Here is a 19,538-nt window from a genome sequence, read left to right as displayed (position 1 = left end):
GCTCCTCCTGTGCCTCAACCAGGGCCCAGCAAGGTGAAAAACAAGGCAACTCCATTTCAAAGAGTCCTTTTAAACAGGAATTAATTTATCAGGCCCTAATCTTGGGAAATTTCCTCCAATCAAGAAAATAGTTTCTGCAAAAGCCAATGATCTGCTGGTTTTCCTTAGACATAAAATTTACTTTATTTCTTTTCTTAAAAAGTTAAAAATACAGAAGATTCAGAAACTGATTTTCTCCCTGCAGATGTTCCAACTGCAGCTCAAGGAGAAAACAATCCTTCACTGAAATGTTGCTCTTAGGTTTGTGTTTTAATTTTTATTGTATTTCAATCATCACCACCATTAGGACAGAGGCTGAGGTCACTGACTGACGCCCCCCAATCTGATGACGTAGTTTGATTCCAGATTCACATTTCCAGGTGCCAAGAGTCCAGAAAAGAGCCATGCTAACTTCTGCCTTCGTTTGGGATTATGCTTTATTGAACACAGCAGTGACCGTTGGCATCTTTGAAGCGTAATCGCATCTTAGGCCGGTATTTTTCAAGGTAAAGCAGCTGTTTGGAATTGAAAGCTCCCCTCCTTTTCCTAAAACAAAGAGAATGAAGGCTAATATCAATGGAAAAAGTACTGCTTCAATTGCCACACCCCCAAGGCAGATCAGTCCTCTGTTCAAAGCCTTCCTGTAGCTACAAAACCAGCATTTGTCTCAGTTCTATATCCACTGACTCTCTGAGGAGGGATAAACCAGGCCAGTTCATTGCCTACATGTCAAAATATTAAAATCCAGGTAACAAATTTCAGTCTGTTTTCTTGGACTGGAGAGTTTATTTCCATCACCAGCAGCAGCTGAACATCAAGGTTACTCTTTCCTTGCAGGTGTGTGGGCTACCCATATCAGCTAAGCAAGGCCATGACTTTCAGATACAAACATGTAAGAGGTTCTCAGGAAAGAGCTTCTTGGGATAAAGGCATCATCCCCAAGATGAGAAAAATGGAATTTAAGTAAGTTAAAATTCAGGAAAATCTCTCAACAGCAATACAGTTCATAGAGGGAACTGAGGACCCTGGGAGTCTGTAAAAGGATGAACTGTTTCTTTGGCAAAGCTCATTCAACATAAATCACACCTGCTGGGCTTCATTTCAAGATGTGATGTTATCACTAAACCAGCAGAGCTCTGCAGTCTCATCCTTCATCACATCTGTCAATTTTCCAGACATTTCCTGGGTGGGTAACACTCCCCACAGGACACATAGGCGTACTGGTACTCATGTGCTGGCCCACCCAGGCTACCATTTATGTCAGTTTCATTAGGAGCAACTAGCCCATGGTCAGGTCATCCATGATTTTTACAGCCCCAGCCTGGACATTTTTTCCTCCCAAGTTCAAAATCTTTGAGTCGCAAGTCAATGGCTTAATACATAAGCCCAGGTTTAATGCATATATACATATATATATAATAACAATAAAAGAGAGGGAGAGAGAGAGAGACCACATTTTAATCCTCATCTCTAAACACAGGAAAGGACACAAGCCTCAATATTTACGTCAAAGTCATGCCGATCATGTCAGGATATAAGTACTAGAAATGAAATCAGAAATCTAATGAATTCTGCTGCAGATACTGTTCAAATACAACATAAATGAGAGATTTCTTGAGCAAAGGGAAGTTTAACTTACTGCCTTATAAACTGAACTGCATCTTCGTACTTCATTCCACATTCAATGAGAGCAAGTGCAACCAGTACAGGAGCCCTAAGGGAGAGGTATCAGTATTTCAGGAAGATCTAGAGAAACAATACATTGAACCCCTCAAAATACATCAAGTTAATCTTAAACAGCTTCAGTACTTTCTCTGTAAGCATTATCTATAGAACAACATTTGCCTGCTGAGTACCTAAGTAGACAGCACCATTTCCTCCTAGCTCACAGAATAAACAGAACATTCAGAGGTTTATATGGGAATATGAATTTAGCATTGAGCTCCCCTGAAACAGTCTTTTTAAATTATTACTTCATCTTGAAAGGAAGTTCTTTGCAAAGAAGGAAGTTGAGTGGCAAGGAGAGAAACATCAGTCCTCATGTGAGCAAGAAATACAAGCCTAACTCCTCCTGAAACTGAAGTGATGCCACTTTATAGAGTAAGAAAGCCATTGAATTGTTTTTTCTAAATGCCTTTTTTTATTATTGTTCTCACATCCTTACTAGTACATCAGTTGAAAAGGAGGAAATTAAAAACTGTACAGCCTTAGAAATTGTACCACACGTGTCAAGAAGCCCAAGAGATTTTCAGCAAAAAGACACCTTCAAATGAACAGCACCTCCAACTGCCTGTGTCACTCCTGACAGGAGCGTTCTCAACAATCTCACCATGTTTTTCCTTCCATCCTTGATAAGAGTTATGAAACCACTCAAGATTAAGCTGCAGTAAGTCTCTCCTGCTTTAATGGCACAAACTTGCTGCTGCTTTAAAGTGTTACTTGTGAGAAAACAGAGGAATTGGCACTTACTTAACACCCTCCCTGACCTTCCACACAAGGGAACTAATTTTTAAGTCCAGTACAAAAAGAAACCAGAACACCAACCTTCCCAACCCTGCAACACAGTGAACAGCAATACAGCAGCCAGGCTCCTCACGGAATTTGGATTTCAACAGGTTGAGCCAGTCATCAACTATTTGATTGGGGGGTGGTGCTCCATCATCAAATGGCCAGTCCTTTGAAGGAAAGAAAAAGGCGTTAGTGGCATGGATTTCAAACCACAGTCAACAGCAAGGTAACCGGAACTGGGAGAAACAAAATACTGCATCAGCAAGAAGTGCGTACTATAAACAGATCTATTTTTCTGGCTGCACGGAAGCTGGAAAGTCAATATAATGGAACACTAAATGTTTAACAACCATTAAACTGTGCTTTCCAATAACATTTCAGTAAAACTCTGCCGACTCCTATGTGGTATAGAATTATTAGAAAAATGGCTGCCTTGGAAATCCATTTTATTAAAAATACATGAAAATTATGACAGTTCAAATAAACATCTGAGAAATGAGAACTCTGCAGACTTTTGCCTGTGGTTCTGTCAATCTTTTAAAGTGCTATTTGTACTTCAGACTGTACAAAGAAGCTACTTCCTAAAAATTCAAGGGGATCAGCAGAGGAGAAGGTTCTTCATAACAACTCAAATGGATCACCTTGTCCAGCTGCCATGAATCCAGTCAGCAAGACAGTTCAAGTCCAAATCCCCCAGCCCATTCACAAGCAAGAATAGTGCTCAGACATCAGCCAAGTCACCAAACAAGCAGCATTTACAGTTTTCTGCCTACTAAAGGGGCAGCCACCATTTCACTAGCCAAATCACATCTGATAGCATCACCATGCCTGTCAATCAAAACTGCACGTCAGAAGCTTCCCATTTCCCTGAAGTCACAAGCACTCTCCTGGAACTTGCACTAAGTGCAGTACATGTCCTACATTTCAGGACCATCATGTGCTTCATAATCTTCTCAAGACAACACAGAGTGCTGCAGAAAGAGCACTCCCAGATGCAAGGGGAAAAATAATACTTAGTAGTTATTTAGCACTTTTCATTAGACTGCAATGCATTTTACAAGAGAGACTCATAGCCAGAGCTTTGTATTATTCAGCCACCTCTCCAAGTGGCAGGGAAATGGCTTTGAAAGGAGCCGTCTTCTTCCCTCACTGGCTAGAAACAGGTCTTTCATGTAGTGTCTTGAGAACAGCTTAATATGAAGTAATACTCTGTGAAGCCTTAAAGAAGCACGCAGAAACTGAGCAAGTACAGCCAAAGGTAAAAAAAAAAAAACACAGGTTTTTGCAGGCTTTCCCTTTTGAAATACAATTACTGCTAACCTGATAATTCCTGAACAGCAAATACAACTTGGCACAACCCTCTGCCTGAGAGCACCCAAGCGATGTGCTGGCACTTACAAAAGCTGCAAGGTGGAAATTGTGTCTTGGAACTATCAAATCAAAAAGTTTTTAGTTCCTGAAATGACACTGTATGTGATGAATTCAGAAAGACACACAAAGTCTGAGGGGCACAGAGAACTCCTAAGGCAAATGGGGACAACAAGGCTATAGAAACAAGATCATAAAGTGAAACTCGCTCTTTCCAATTAAAGGCTTTCACCAGATTTTCCAACCCATCACACATGGCTAGCTCTATTATTTTAGACCTAGTATTATGCACTGTCCCAGGAAGAGAAGTATGGGCTGCCAAGAGAAGATGCACTGCCCACTGCAAGGTGCTTTCTTCTGAAACTGCCTTGCAAAGAACAGGATTTGCATGTCAGTTCTGCTTCCTGGTTTTCCACTAAACTAAACCCTTTCCTTCAAACTAAACACAAGAGCTTATTACACTGCTTGAGCTTATATATTAAACATCACATCCACACAGCTCTTGTGCTGGCCCGAATTAATCACAACCTCACGCAAGCATCACCTTCCCAGGAACAGTATAGCCCTGACACTGAACAGGCACTGATAGAACCCTGCCCAGGACAAGGAACAAGAACACTTCTGAGACTGGAGGAGTGAATGCAGCAAAGTTTTGCAAGTCTTTTCCTGCTGAGGAGTTCTGCCAGCATCACCTCTGAGCTTCTGTCAGACAGGATAAAACCCAACTGCTAAGCTCCCCAACCAAACCAGTCATTTAATAACCAGGATGATGCACAGAGATTGCAAAAACAGAATACACAGCTCTTCTGTGCCACTCTGCAGGATCTGGGAAGGATGATAGGAAAGAAGGGGTTATTCTTATCTATCCTTCAGCTGGAGCAGCGTTGCTTAGCAGAACAGCTCTGGGTTTGTCAGTTGGCAACGACTGCAGGATTGGCAATGCAGAACTGAGACAAGCAAGAAGCAGTAACAGGACTTTAAGGTGACAAGAATCCCATGTTCAAAACCCACATGAAAGATGAACAATGATATCTGTCTTTGATCCTGAAGACGAACAAACCCCCTACAGCCTCCTTGGTTACCAGCCAGTGCAAAACTATTTCCAGAAAACAGCCAGTTTTTGTGATGTAACATTTCTGTGTTAAAAGACCTGACGCATGAACCCAAGAACTGCAGAAACCCACAGAAACTAAACCCATTCCCACCTCCTGGATTTAATCTCTGTTGATAAACACACGCATGTAATAGTACTACTTCAAACACAGAACATCCAATTCTCTACTTTCTCACTATGCAATCTGCCAAAGCAGCTCTAGAGCTGCCAGTTCTACCCACCCTTCCAGTGCACACTCCTCTCACAGCCTGACAGCAGGCTCTGCTCAAGTGCTCTCATTTTGAGAGGTTTCACTATGCTTTTGACCTCAACAGTTTTAAAATAGACACTAATCTCTGTCAGGCTGGTTTTAATCTTAATGTTATTTTTGCAAGCAAATATTAGCTTTAAATAGTGACGTGTTATTTTCTAAGCCAGCTGGTAATTCAATATCAATTCTGAACAGCAACAGGACTCTGCTTTGAAAAAGGAAGTGCTCCTAGGAAAGCAAAGCTGGTCATGCTGGTAACTAGTTAAAGCTTATCTGAAATAGAAAACACTACTGCAATACAGTGAATTACTAAGACAACCCCATGACTGGGATAATCAGGATCAGGGATAACATTAGCAGCAAACCTTCCCTGTTACCTTCTGCTTTCTGTTATCCTTAACATATGCCTGGTAGATATATGCTCTCTCCTGTTTGTCCTTCTGCAGCAATGGAACACTAAGATCTCGTATGTACCCAATACAAAGAGGCTTGTTAGCTGAGACAAACTTGTGGACACAAGACTCTCACATCTGTTACTTAAAGTGAAAGGATCTCTCAGCACAGCTGCAGAAAAAACATTTCCAGTTTTGACAAAAAGCTTTTACAAAAGCTTCCTCAAAAACCTGCTTTCAGTTCAAACCAAGCCAACACCAAGTTCCTAAAGTTTCCTGAGAACCAAAATCCCCAAACTATTTCAGAAGCAGAGGCTGCAGAGGACAGTGCACTTCCAGCTCCTGCAGCTGCCCCAGGGGGCATGGACTGCAGGAGGTGGATCTGGCTCCCAGCTGCAGACGCCAAGGTCTCACAGGGTAGAGCTGGACACGTGCAAAACTGTCCCAGGTCTTCTAGGAAGAACCCAGTTCTTGAGCTAGCACAGGAACACAAACTCTTAAACCCCAGCTTAAATCAGGGCTCCGAGTCCTTTGGCATCAGAAGTTTAATCCTTCCAGCCTCTGGCAACCACAGGAATATCACAGCTGGAAGCTTCACAGCAGCGTTATGAGAATGCTTGTCATGTCCCAGTCCAAGACAGCTCCAGAGAGAACAAAAAGGCCCTGGGAGCACAGCTAACCCTATAATGACTGATTTTTGCAACAACATTGAGGCACACGTGGCTGCCTGGAACTGGAGTAAATGCTTACCAGGGCCAGAAGCCAAGAAACCCAATCAACTTGTACGGGAGTGTTCACAGATATGCCAGGATACAAGTTTTTCTCCTAATGGAAAACTCAAAAGTTTTTCTCTGCCTGAGCCATAAAAATCAAGGGGTAAAGGAAGGCTGACTACCTGCACCAAGAAGGTAAGATCCATTTTCTGGCCTCAGAACAGAGTATTATTCACTCCAGTAAAATAAACTGATTACATCTGACACACTGTGATGATTCAGAAGTACTGCCTGGAAAAATACCGCCTGCAAGCTTCGTGTGAGCACACACCTACTAAAACAACCTCCCCATAACCACCGAGCAACACTAGACCATACAGTCAGACAGTCACTGCATAATGGCAGCTGTGAGCAGCAGTTATGGAATTCCACCTGCTGAAGAGGGGAGCCACCAGCAGTCAGGCTCCATTTGGAGATGAGCAGTGATGAGGCTGTCAACCAATATCCTGCCACAGTCAGTATCAACATGTCAGAAAGTCCCAAAAGGTGGCACTTTCTGAAGGATAGACTTTTATCTGCACCCTGAGAAGGTCCAACAGTAAAGCCAAGAAGTGCTGAAAAGCAGTGAGCTGTATGAACCACAAGGCTGAACACTGGGTTAGTATCAAACTAGTCACTAAAAGGCAATCAAGTATCTCAACAAACCCAGAAATCCAGGAATAGGCATTTCTACTCCAACTAAAGAGCTCTGTCAATAGTAATAAACAAGCAAGTACCTCTTAGAAAAGTACAGTGAGCTTCTCAAAACCAGCGCCAGCTGATGCTGGAGATCACATCACTTTTGGCCAGTCTGAAACAGTCACAACTGCTTGCCCAAAGCCTGGGGCATCCCCACCACTTCTGCCCATGGTGGGTTTCATTTATAGACAGTTTTAAAGGCAACTCACTAGAACCTGGATTCCTTCTTTTTCGATGGGAGCTTGATCGTAAGTGGCTTCACAAACTCGCACCAAGGTTCTCACTCCATACTTCTTGAGCTCCTTTAGGGAAAAGGAACACAGGTGAGCACATGACACAGGGACCAACACAAGCACTTTCCCAGCAGCTGCAGAACTAAACAGTCAGTGGTGCCACCACTACTGTACAGCTCCAAGGTGACTATACAGGGAAGGAGCAAATGCCAGCACAGGAAGGGAGGCTATGGCCTATAAGAGGACAAGGGCTACAAATGACAGGAATAAATGTAAAACACTCTGAATCCTCCTTATCCAGGGGAATGCCAAGGTGGGGAAAAAAATGTATATATATGAGCCAAATTAAAATAACCACTTATATTCTCCAAGCAGCTGCTTCTTCTCTTTAAATAGAAGCCTGGAACTGTTTGCTTCGGACAGTGTTGACATTTTGAGGGAGCGAGGAACAGAACACACACACCATCATACTCTAGCCTCCTTGTAATGCACTATAAGTAGCACATTGTGCTAGATAAATAATCAGAAGATCAAACAAAAGCTGTTCCAGTTCACTTTGAAGGTTCATACAGCAAGCAGAATTTCCTCTCATGCTTGGAATGAATCACTGTAACTTCTAACAATTAGCAGTAACACCTATTCCAGAGTCAGGACTCCTGAAAAAGGAAGACAATCCATGTTAATGGGGAAAATATATATAAAGACCAAAAGAATGTGGCTTTCAAAATTAACCAATAATATCTGAGCAGCTCCATGGTGAATGACCACTGCTGAATGACAGAAGTCAATAGCCACAGTCCGACATCAGTATCAGATGACAGGATCTCTCTGGAAGAAACAGACCTGCACACGCAACATGAAAATCCTCTAGATATGAGGCCACAAAGATACTGTGTTTGCAGTGACCCAGGACACAGAAATACACCGTCCTACCACTCCTCTGATGATACCATCATCAGTTCCTTTTCAGAAAGCCGAATGTTAGGTTTTGCTGTATTTAAGTTCTGATTGTGTCAGTGACAGTGCAACCCACTGCCCATGTAACTTACTCTTCCCAGCACTCAGGCCCAGCAGATGTCATGTCTCACAGATACATTCTAGCACCCGAAATCTTGGGCTGTTCTGGATCAGGGTGGTTTGGTAACACAGTCTGTGAACTACAGCATGGGTTTAAGTATCATGCTTACCCCTAGTCTAAGGGAGAAGACAGGTCAGAAACCAGTTACAATTCTGTCAATTATTTTAAAAGCCAAAAGGTGAGCCACAGATTGATATACTGGAAGCACTGCATTGTTTAATGAAAGATAACATTTAGAACCACAGAACATGCAGACCTTCAGAAACCAGGCCAAGAACACGGCGAGGGGAGTGTATTCTACGAGAGCAGCTCATTCAGCCTCTTGCAATTAAAGAAATTCAGGACTTAGGAAAAACCAATCAATGGATTCTCTTCTCATCCTGTCAGGAGAATGTGACCAATATATTAAAGATAAAAACACCTTAAGTTTCAGGTAACACATAATATACAGCCAAAGTATTGAGCCACAGGTGTGAAGAGTGACTGTCCAGTGCTTCCACAGAAGCATGAGCATGCCAGGAAGCTTTATCTGGTTGCCTTACCTCTGTGAACCTGTTGAGGGTTGTGTTGGTTGGGTTGTGAGTGATCAGGAAACGCATGTTCTCATAAGTGATTTCCACGGGGGCTGGACGGTTCATAATGGTAACTGAAGTGTGTAAGGGGCCAAAAGATTGAGGAAAATAATAAAAAAAAAAAAAAAAATCAAAAAAAAATCAATAACCTTGGAAAGGTTTCACAGCAGAAAACATTAAAGAGACCACTAAAATGCCTTGGACAGATCAGAGCTTGCTTTGACGTGTTTGTTCCTTAAAGAATTCGCTGCTAGAAAAGCTGGTTTGCTTCAGAATCCACTTGAATTCAACTTCAGCCTCAACTGCTGCAGGTGGTACCCTTCAGACTCCAAAACTCTGACTACATGCAAGACTAGGCAGCCTGTTCTACATTTAGGCACTGGTGAGGCAAAAAAGTAAGGGCAGATTTTCTCTCCACTTTGTTTTCTTGATGCTTAGTTTTGCTAGAGTCAGTAAAAGGAAAATGCTTCCAATGTGCAGAAGATATCCCATATATCTGAGTATCTACTGTGTCCGGAGTCTTCAAGGCAAAGTAATTATGGCACGTGGAAGCCCCTGCACTCAGCTCACTTGTCAGCCAGGATGCTGTGCTGGGCCTGGCAGAATTCTGCCCTCACACTCAGAATCGCCATAAATGTGCAGCGTATGCTCCAACAGAACACCTGAGAGAAGAGAAAGATCAGGTAAGAGGATTTGTTGCTTCTACTTCCAGAAACACTGAACACTGACCCTCCCAGAGAAACTTGAGTTAGACTAGAGAAGACTATGTTTAAAAAATAAACAAAAACCAATTGTCATTGGACTCCTCGTAGTTGCAATCCCAAATATTCTGTGGGCACTGAGACATGGACTTCTGGTAAGTGCTGCTCCTGGCAGGCACCGGAACTGAGAACAAGGAAACCTTTCTATATCCTCTGCAGCCTTTCCCTCCCATCCAGGTGCCTCAAAAGAGAAGAAAATAGCACAAAGCCAAGTACGCGCTCCAAAGTGGCTGTTGGTACAGTCATACCTGCTTGGCTTAAGGCCAAATATGGTAAAAATACTGTTGGTATAGCTTTTTTTTTCTGAGCAAAATAAGTAGCACAAGCAGAAATAAGAGTGTACCTGAAGTGCCATGTATTTGAGCTTTTGCTAGCAGATAAATTTCACCCACAGCGCTGTATCCATAATCTCCTACAGCACCAGGGAGATACCCTCCAGAAATCAGCCATTTCAACAGCAACTAAATGGTCACTTAACTGTAATAACTGTAAGTTATTCTAGTCTTACCTGTGTTCACAGACTAGGGCATTAAAAGCCTGCGGCAGATTCCAGTCCTAACACATAGGCTTCAAAATACAGATGTTTCGGCAATAGCAATAAAAGATGGAACCATGCAATTCAACCATGAAGGTTAGGCAGACAAAAATGGAGCTAAAAGAGCTCAGCTCATTTAAGGCTGAAACACTAAATAAGCAACATGGCTTTTCACTGCATTTAAAAAGCCAAAGAGTCACTACTGACACTTTAGGGTTTTTAAGGAAAAAGCTTGAAATCTGTTGAATCAAATCCAAACTAACAGCCAGAAGTCACAAACCTGCAACTCAAGTGGAAAGGTCAATGCTCAGTGAATGCCATCAGGGAAACACACACACGGAAGTTCATCCCCCAAACTTCTGGTGCACCCAACATTTTAATGAGATTCTCACTTGAAAATAGTCAAATTAAGTCCTACAGAATCACCTTCCTCACTTGACATGAAGTCAGAACTCACCCACAGAACAACAAGTGTTTCCTTAAAGAACAGCTCTCAGTGCCAAAAAAAAATCCATGGATTAGGTTGCCAGAGGCAAGAGCAGAGATGCTGTCAATGACCTGCCCTGGCCTTAGCACAGCCCCATTGAGTGACTCAAATACACATTTCAAAAATGAATCCAGGAATATTTCAGCAGTGTCATGACTACAGGATCCACTTTCACCCCACCTGAAAGAATTCCATCTAAGCACATCACACTCAAGTCCTTACACATGTCAATTCTTGCACATTTGTCACACACATACTACCCAATACAATACCCAATTTGTCTCCTATATAATACCCAATCTCAAAGGGTAGAGGTTGCTAAAATCAATTCCAGCCTGCTGTAGCCGTAATACACCAGGAACAGAATGACCAAAGTCACAGCGTCCACATGTGCAACACCTGTAAAACTTGATGCAAGAAAGTCTCTTTTCAGGCCAACTCTTACCTGGTTTCCTGGCTTTGAACACAGCCCCGTCATCTGGCACGTCCTGAGAGTGACCCACACACCTATGCTACACAGTGGTTCCAAAACTAACTTTTTAGGACCCAAAAAGGTCATTTAAATAAAATCAATGGTCAACAGATCTTGGCATATGAGATCAGAACTTGGATCCTGCACATCAGAGGCTTGCAGCATTAAAGTACACTGTCATGAGGGGAAGAGCTGTTGCATCATATTTAAACAAATCCTTTAGACATTCTTCTTTTCAGCACCAATAATTTCATTGGAAAAGCCTCATGCAGTGCTATTTGCACTGTGAGTTGTATCAGCCCAGATCATTATAGTTACACTTCACCTCCCTCAAGCAAATCAAAGAAGGAATTTCAACCCAATTATTTTATGTCTTGTAAAACTGATTTATCAAGTCATTGAGAAAGGACACATGGAGATGTCATGTTCCAGTGAATCCAGAGTGGCAGGGGAGGCACCAGCTACAGTTCTGCTCTGATCTGCAGCTACTCGTGGTCTGACCCTGGCCAAGCCACTTTCAGTAGCTCAACTCATCCTGTAGAGCAAGAATGACACAATTTACCTTCCCCAAAGGAGTATGACTGAAGTATTTAATCAGCTAATAGCTAAGGAGTGATTAAAAACAGAGTGCTGTATTTAAGGCTGAAAAACAATTTCCAAAAGGATAAGAAGTTCATGTAGTACAGGAAACTATTTGTAGAAGTTGGGTTACTGACACATACATCCCTTCCTCCCTCGATTTTCAGCTGCTAACTGTTAAGCTGAAGTTTAAAAAGAAAAACTAGGCTCCTCATTAAGAAAATAAAACCCAGGAAAACCCCTGTTGTCTGCAACTTCCGATCTCCCCAAGCAAATACTTTATAATTTCTTCCACCCTGTGCTAGCAAGAAAATCTGCGCTTCAAAAATCCCAAGAGAACAGAGCGCTACCAAACCAACAAGAGTAACTAGAAATGAGGTCTATGCACAACATAAAAAAGGAATAATTTCTCAGCCAATTAATCTTCAACTTTTTATATTTAGAAAGTGAGATAGTACATGGAGAGAAACCAAAAGATGACACCGCGTCTTGCATGGCTGGCCTCAGAAAGGGAGCAGAGGTACCCAACATGTCAACACCATGAATGAAGTGCAAGAGCTCTATCAGGATCCGGAGGAGGAGAAAAAGCAGAGGGAGCAGGACAAACAAGCCAAGCAATAGCCATACATGCATCTGAAAAGAACTAAATATGCTTGGGAGCCAGATCATGATGCTGTTTAACTTAATTATAGGGAATCACCATCAATGAAGGTGTGCATCTATACAACTGAGTTTTGCAAGCTGTGCCAGTGCACCTACGGCCAGTGTAGTGAGCTCCCCACCTCATGCTCACACACAGCCACACATGCCAAGAGAGCGTGGTGAAGCCTAAGGAGAGCAATTTGAGAAGAATGTATTTTAAACTACTATGAACATGGAAGAATATGCTTGAAACATCAGCAGGGGGCAATGTATTAACTAACATAAATAAATCAGGATGATTAACTAATTAAGAGAACAGGTAAATGAACTCCTGACTGGACGGAAGCTTCACCTGAGACTGCCTTAAGCAAAAACCCAGCACACCTACACCGCTCACCTCCAGAGCCTGGAGCCTCAGTCATTACACCGACACCTCAATTAGATGCTTCAATAGGACAAGCTGCTGCTCTTCCCTGTTGAGCCCATGCAAAGAAGGAAGACAGGGCTAATGAAAAAAAAGTAATAACATCATCAGGAATTCCCAGTTCCACCATCTCTTTCAAAACACACTGGTAGAAGAGCTGCCTTAGCTACACCGAGGCAGCAAAGAGCCTGCAACAGCTGCAGCTTCCACAGATTGCAGAACACCGGTACCTGTGGAAAGGTCACTTGGATCCCCTTTCAAACCAACCCAGCAACAGGATGTGCAGCAGAGCCCTCTAATTTGTGAGGCTGTAGTGAAGAACACTGCTGTGTTCTGGAGTCCAGTATTTTCAAACCACCTCAGCTGGTTTTGTTCCTGTAAGTGGGAATCTGCATTCGATGTTAACAGAGTCAGGTCATGTGGTGCTTCATTTTCGTTTCCTATAAAACCTCATCCTTGGGGTTAGCATTTCCACACGTGAAATCAACATCACGGCATGCTGAGGGTGCCCAGCTGATCCCATAAAAATTCCCATCCATACGAGGCTGCAGCCAGCCAGGCTTTTCCTGACACACTGTGTACGTCAGATTTCACCTCCCCTTTCTGCGCTGCCCCGCTAAGTGACCCACATTCTGTCCATACACCCTTAAAACGTCCTGTTTCATCTGAGTGCTTCCCAGGTGAAAGAATTCACCAAGTCCTCCAAACTAAGCCTTAAACCAGCAGAAACACACACTAGCAAGAAGCAAAGCACTATCTTTTCTAAAACACACTCTCCTAGTACAAAGGGGAAAGCAACTCTGGAACGTTCTTGGAAGGAGTTCTTGAACCGTCTTTGAAGGAAGCTTGCTTGGAACGACACGTGCCTAGAGAGGGGCGAGGTCAAACTTTTACTGTCCCACCCTCCCCTCCCAGCCTGCAGACAAACTCTGCGGGTGACTCACATGTTTCCTTTCACACCAACCCCAGCCCAGGCTGTAAAACCCACCCATAGAAGCCACAGCAGCATAGAGCAAGAGAGGGAAAATAAGTACAGATTAAGTAACTCACAAGTGACACGTAAGGAAACTGCAAGAACTGTCAAGTGTGCTGTACAAAACTACTCAGGGAGAGAAGAATCCTGCAGCACAACTCAGTTCTGAGTACTACACAGGAAAGGTTTAGCTGCCATCCCCAAATTTGAGTGAGGTCAAACGACAACATCCAACACAGGCATTGATGCACAGAGCCCATGATTCTGCAAGCTGGGAGTGGGAAGCGATGAGACACCACTGGAGCTCTTTCCAAGGCCCAACAGGCATGTGTGCTTTGCGACTCAGAACTTTTCTTTCTGGAGAGGGGCTTCTGACAAGGGCCTGTAGGGGCAGGACAAGGGGAACGGCTTTAACCTGCCAGAGGGGAGACTGAGCTGAGCTCTTAGGCAGAAGCTCTTCCCTGTGAGGGTGCTGAGGCGCTGGCACAGGGTGCCCAGAGAAGCTGTGGCTGCCCCATCCCTGGCAGTGTTCAAGGCCAGGTTGGACACAGGGGCTTGGAGCAAGCTGCTCTAGTGGAAGGGGTCCCTGCCTGTGGCAGGGGTTGGAACTGGATGAGCTTTAAGGTCCCTACCAACACAAACCAGACTGGGTTTCTGTGATTCCTTCCTGCAAAACAGAAGCTGCTTCATCGCGAAAAATCCTGTTTTGACACTGGCTCTTTTGAACACTTTCCCCACCCACCATTTACATACTAAAAACCCTTCAGAAGACACATTTGAATGCTATTTATATACCATGCCTCGAATAGTCTACAGTTGCTAAAAGTCTTTGAAAGTCAAAAGCAAAAGGCCCTGCTACAAAAAAGAAACTTAAGCTCTTATCCCATTTAACTCACAGAACTGTATTTCAGTAAAATTAAAACTCACTTTCATGAGGATGTGACACTAAGAACTCATCCTGAAAAACCTAAATGCTGAGTGCTCTGAGCTGTATCAACTGCTGGTCTTTGAAAACACGGCCCTGCAAGGTCAGCAGCTCCCCAACAACTCAAACTAAATATTCTCACACTTTCAGATGATGGAGCAAAAAAATAAACAACCCAGAAAAAAGCCCTTAACAAGTCAAGCAGGACTTTCACACCACAGCAATGGAGACTTTACCCTGCAGAGGTACTGAGTTACTTGCATCTTACTCATCTCACTCATCTGAATCTGTGTGTGCCTCGGCCAGAAAAATGACTGAGTGGAGAGCTGGCTCCTTCTCCCTGCTCCTGCGGCAGTTAAATTCAGCCTGACAACACAAACTGAAGCTTACTGATAAATCTCATTGCACCTCCACTAAGTCTCAATTGTCAGAATCCACAGTCCATTATTTTGAGCAGAGCTAGATTTCAGTGTAAGAGACAGAATTTATCTTTTTAGTGTGGAACAGAGAAACAAGAGTCGACAAAAAAGTACACCTAACAGTGACCTGAATAGAAACAGCACCACAGTGTCTCCTGTCTTAGAGCTGAAAAAAAGGACCAGGAGATTTAAGACTCTTTCAGCCCTTCTCAATTAGAAAAATGAGCCCCAAGATGATACCAAAGTCAATACCCACTCTAAAGGTACTTTATACTCTTTGATGATAGGCATCAGCCAGATACCGGCCTGAAGAGGTGCCTGCCTAACCCAGCTTCAAAAAGAGGAGTAACTTTTAGCCCAGATCCTCAAGCCATTAGGTCTATTTTTCAGTGTCAGACACAGCTAGTTTACATCTCCAGCTCCTTACCAGGCAAAGAAGCTGTCAAACTAATCCAAATGCAACAAACACCCCAGAGCTCCTCTCTGCTAGTTCAGTAATGGTGCAGCACTGACAACGTGTTTTGTCCTCCAAGGTACTATCAAAATACACAACCTACACTACTTAATGACGTGATCTGTTTGCACTGCAGGATCTCAAGAGCTATGTTTTGAGCCGTGGATCACTATCCTCCTTCAAGCGAGGACAGAAATGTGCCTTTTCACAAGCAACAACTCTCCCTCCCAGGCCTCACCAGAGTCAACCAACAGGACATGCCACCACAGGGCAAAGTCTAGCAGCAGGAGTGAGGTGAGCTACTGTGATCTCAGCTCAGCTCTGCTCAAGGAAGGACATCTGAGTACAGCTGCGTGCAACAGAATGCTGACTACTTGCAGGTAATTAAACCTGAAGTCAATCATCTACATTTATGAGAGATTCCATTAAAAAGATGGCAGCTAGCCCCTATGCAAGGCCACCTACATTTCTGGCTCTGCAGCCATACATATGCAGATACCTACTCCTACCTTAACTCCGACCAATCTTTTCTTTCCAGCAGTTGGGTTCATTAAATCGAAGTATTTCTACGTGTTGAGTCATACGGAGATAGAGGTTTTTGGCTGCTGATACTAGTGGGTTTATCTTTTTTTTTGTCTTCTTTAAATACTAACTGCAGTTCTGAGTCAGAACCTGACTGGTTCATTTGGGGAGTTTTGAAGCGAGTTTCCATTTATACAGTAGCCTTTAAAAGCCAACTTTCTGCCTTACTCCTCCTCACACTGAAACCAAGGAGCACACAGCTGCCCCGAGAGACAAAGCAGATTGTGACTAATCACACCAAGGAACCACGAGGAACCATCACCGCAGCTGAGTGGAAGCCACATCTACAATCATCCCCATCCCATAACACCTCCCAGCCTCCAAATCCCAAACCTCCAGCTCTCAGTAACTAGGGCTCCTCACCCACTAAAGCAGCAAACCCCAGACATGCCCAGTAAGCACAGCACTTCCTGTCTCAGGCCTTCCTGCAGGTCACTCAGCACCCTCAGCAACATCAGCACTGGCTTTTAGCTGCTGCCCTGGCCAAGCTTCATCAGCTCCCTCCTTCCAACCCAGGCAGCTCCAAGTCCCACAGGGCAGCCCTCTGCATTCACAACCCTGCTCCCACTCAAACTCCAGGAAAACCACCACATCCTGGACACCCTTCCTTTCCAGCTCCACATGCTCCCCTTGAGCCTGAGAAAGATTGCACACATACACTGCTCCCAGCCTTTTCCCTCCAGTTTCCAGCCCTGATCCCAGGAAAAAATTCTTACCCGTTACAGACCTTCTCCAGGCCTAACCCCTTCCCCCCAAACAATTCGCCCATCCTTTTTCTATCCATACATACACACAGAGGAAGTAACACCCCCTCCCCTCAAACCAACCCTTACAAATGCCCCCCTTTTCAGATACAAGCAAGATCCCCCATTCACGCACACCAGCCCCTTTGCAGCCTCCGTATCCTCTCACTGCTGCAACCCTACAGTCCGTCAAGCCCAGGCGGAAAGCAGAAAGCAGTTCTCTCCCCTAAGCCATTTATTTGGGGCCCACTCCCCCTCAGCACCACTGTTGAAGGGGGACCCACACTAACCAGCCGCCCAGTCCTGGCGGATGGGTGCTGGAAGTTAACCCCATTCTACCAACGAGCAAGGTCCCTCGAAACCAGCTTCGCAGGTGGGACACCTCAAAAAGCACCCAACGCTGCAGGCAAGGGCTCCTATTCTAGGCGAGCCTTCCCGGCCATGGGGGCCCCTCACACCATCCCACCCCACAGGCAGAGGGGTAATCCCCTACAACGAGTCCTGAAGCAGAGCAGGGACCCCAGGGTCAGAGGCGCCCCACGCCTGCCCACGCAGCTCCTAATGCCCGGAAGGGTTCCCCAAACAGGCCCCAGAGATCAGGAAACACCCCCAAGACCAGGATGGCTCCCCCCAAGCCAACCCGGCGGAGCAGGCAAGGGGCCCTGGGCACAAAAGGCGGTTCCAAACCGTCCGCAGGGGCCGAAGGAGTCTCCTCAGGCCAAAGAAGCCCCAGACCTGCCCCGCAGGCCACGGAATCCCCCCAAAACCTCCTCAGCAGCCGAAGGAAGGACCCCACAGGCCTCCCCAGAGCCATTATCCCCAGCACCGGGGACCAGCCTCCCGCGAGCCCCTCCTCACCCGAAGCCCCCCAGTTCCTCCTCGCCGCAGACCCTCACCCTGGGCATTGAGCGCGTCAGCGTTCTTCCGAGCGGGCCCGGCGCCTCCCAAACACCGGGCCGGGCACTGGTAAGGAGCGGAGGGAACGGAGGGGGACCGGTAGCGGCGGGGCTAGGGCTATGCTGGACCGGTCCGGCCCGGAGACACCCGAGAGCCCTCGCGCCGCCACACGGCTCCTCGCTCACAGGCCGCTCCCTCCCCGCCCGCGCCCCGTGGTACGGCCCAGCCCGTCGCTGATTGGCAAGACCCGCCTCACACCCACACCCAGCATTGGTACGGTCCACCCGACCCGGTTCAGCGCGCTAGGCGCACCCATCCGCAGCGCCGCGGGGGTGCTCCGGCTATGTCGATGCTCCCATAAGCGCTGGGGCGGCTTCGCTACGCGCTGCCGCGGCTCGCCGCGCGGGATGCCCCTCCCCGTGCCGCGGGGAACGACTCCCTCCGTCCCGCTGCTGTTAGAACAGACCTTCCCCCTGCGCGTGGGAGGTAGCATTAGTACGGTCCCCTTCTCTTCCCTTTGAGCAGTGGTGCGGCCCGCCCTGCCGGCGCTGAGCATAGCACGAAGCGAAACGCACCGCCCTGCTACCCCCTCTCACACTTGGTACGTCCCGGCCTCGCCCTCCCGCCGCCGCTCCGTCGCGCTTGGACTGTCCCTCTGGCCGCATGTGCGCGCGGCTGCATCCGCACCAACACGTAGCGCACAGAGGCAGTGGTACAGCGCGCTCGTTCTCAGCCCCGCCGAGTGGTTCGGCCCGCCCGGTGATTCCCACGGCTCTAGCCTCCACCGGTGGCACCGGAACCGCGGCTCCCGAGCGCCCGGCGGGCACAGCGCTGCTGCTGCCATCTCCGGAACGGCCAGCACATGGGCAGGACGCCGCCACAACCGAAATAAAGGAGCACGGTGGCTCAGAGATCGGAATTCCAGCCGGAGCGCACCCCCCGGTGACAGTCCCACCTCGTTACGTAAGGTAACGACAAAGGAAGGTCTCAGCCCCTTTACACCCTCAGTAAGCAAGACAATAAAATAAAAGACAATAAAAGTGACTTAAGTTACAAATAGTGACCCAACTGGTTGAGCAAAGAGTCCAGGTTCACTCCAGAAACCTAGGGAGTGATGGAAACTGGTCCCGGGTTTCCGAGTTTCCAGTCCAGAGCCCCATTCCACAGCTTTCCTCTAAAAAACTGAAACACACTCCCAAGGAGCCACATGCATCTCGCTTTGTGCTGAAGTTCCTTGAGGAACCCTTAGAGACCTGCCCTGCAGAGTGCAGCAGAGGTTGTGGAGGACAGGAGCTGGTAGCTCTGTGCGAATGAGGAGGGAGTTGGTGGAGGAGGAGCAGAGAAGGCTCACCTACCGGGACACACACAACTCTGAAGCCATCCCTAGCAGGAGCTCTATGCAGGCACGATGTTTTTGTGCAGCAGAAGTGTTGAGGGCAGCACAAAAGGTTTGTGCAGGTTCAGGAGAGGTTGTTGGGAAATGACACTGGAGGTGAGAGGGACAGGAGAAGGTGCAGGTTGTGTTACGTGTTGATGTTGGGGGTTATGTTGGTCCATGAACATCAGCTTCAGCTCTGCAGAGAAGGGGTTGCTGCAGGCAGCAGCCTGTCACCAGATACTGAGAGATCAAATAAGAATCC

At 46.0% G+C, this 19,538-nt stretch overlaps 1 protein-coding gene across 4 annotated transcripts; it reads right to left on the bottom strand.

Annotated features, from left to right (window-relative positions):
• Positions 1-158: 158 nt before the first annotated feature.
• On the bottom strand, positions 159-19,508 carry PTP4A2 (protein tyrosine phosphatase 4A2). Of its 4 annotated transcripts, none has more exons than XM_062634091.1 (6): positions 19,426-19,508; positions 8,976-9,667; positions 7,332-7,424; positions 2,584-2,714; positions 1,679-1,753; positions 159-585 (listed from the first exon to the last, which is right to left on the bottom strand). In XM_062634091.1, exons 2-6 carry the CDS (start codon positions 9,069-9,071, stop codon positions 477-479), a joined length of 504 nt encoding a protein of 167 aa, XP_062490075.1. In that variant the 5' UTR covers positions 9,072-9,667; positions 19,426-19,508; the 3' UTR covers positions 159-476. The 4 variants fall into 4 exon arrangements, with proteins under 4 accessions (XP_062490075.1, XP_062490074.1, XP_062490073.1 ...); XM_062634090.1 differs by lacking the exon at positions 19,426-19,508 and adding an exon at positions 17,860-18,120; XM_062634089.1 differs by lacking the exon at positions 19,426-19,508 and adding an exon at positions 17,898-18,120.
• Positions 19,509-19,538: the final 30 nt, after the last annotated feature.

Source organism: Pezoporus occidentalis, unplaced genomic scaffold, assembly GCF_034315485.1.
Source record: "Pezoporus occidentalis ecotype Australia unplaced genomic scaffold, CSIRO_AGI_Poc_V1 ctg412, whole genome shotgun sequence".
NCBI lineage: Eukaryota > Metazoa > Chordata > Aves > Psittaciformes > Psittacidae > Pezoporus > Pezoporus occidentalis.
The sequence above is the reverse complement of the archived record's forward strand: the minus strand, read 5'-3'. Positions and strand labels throughout refer to the sequence as shown.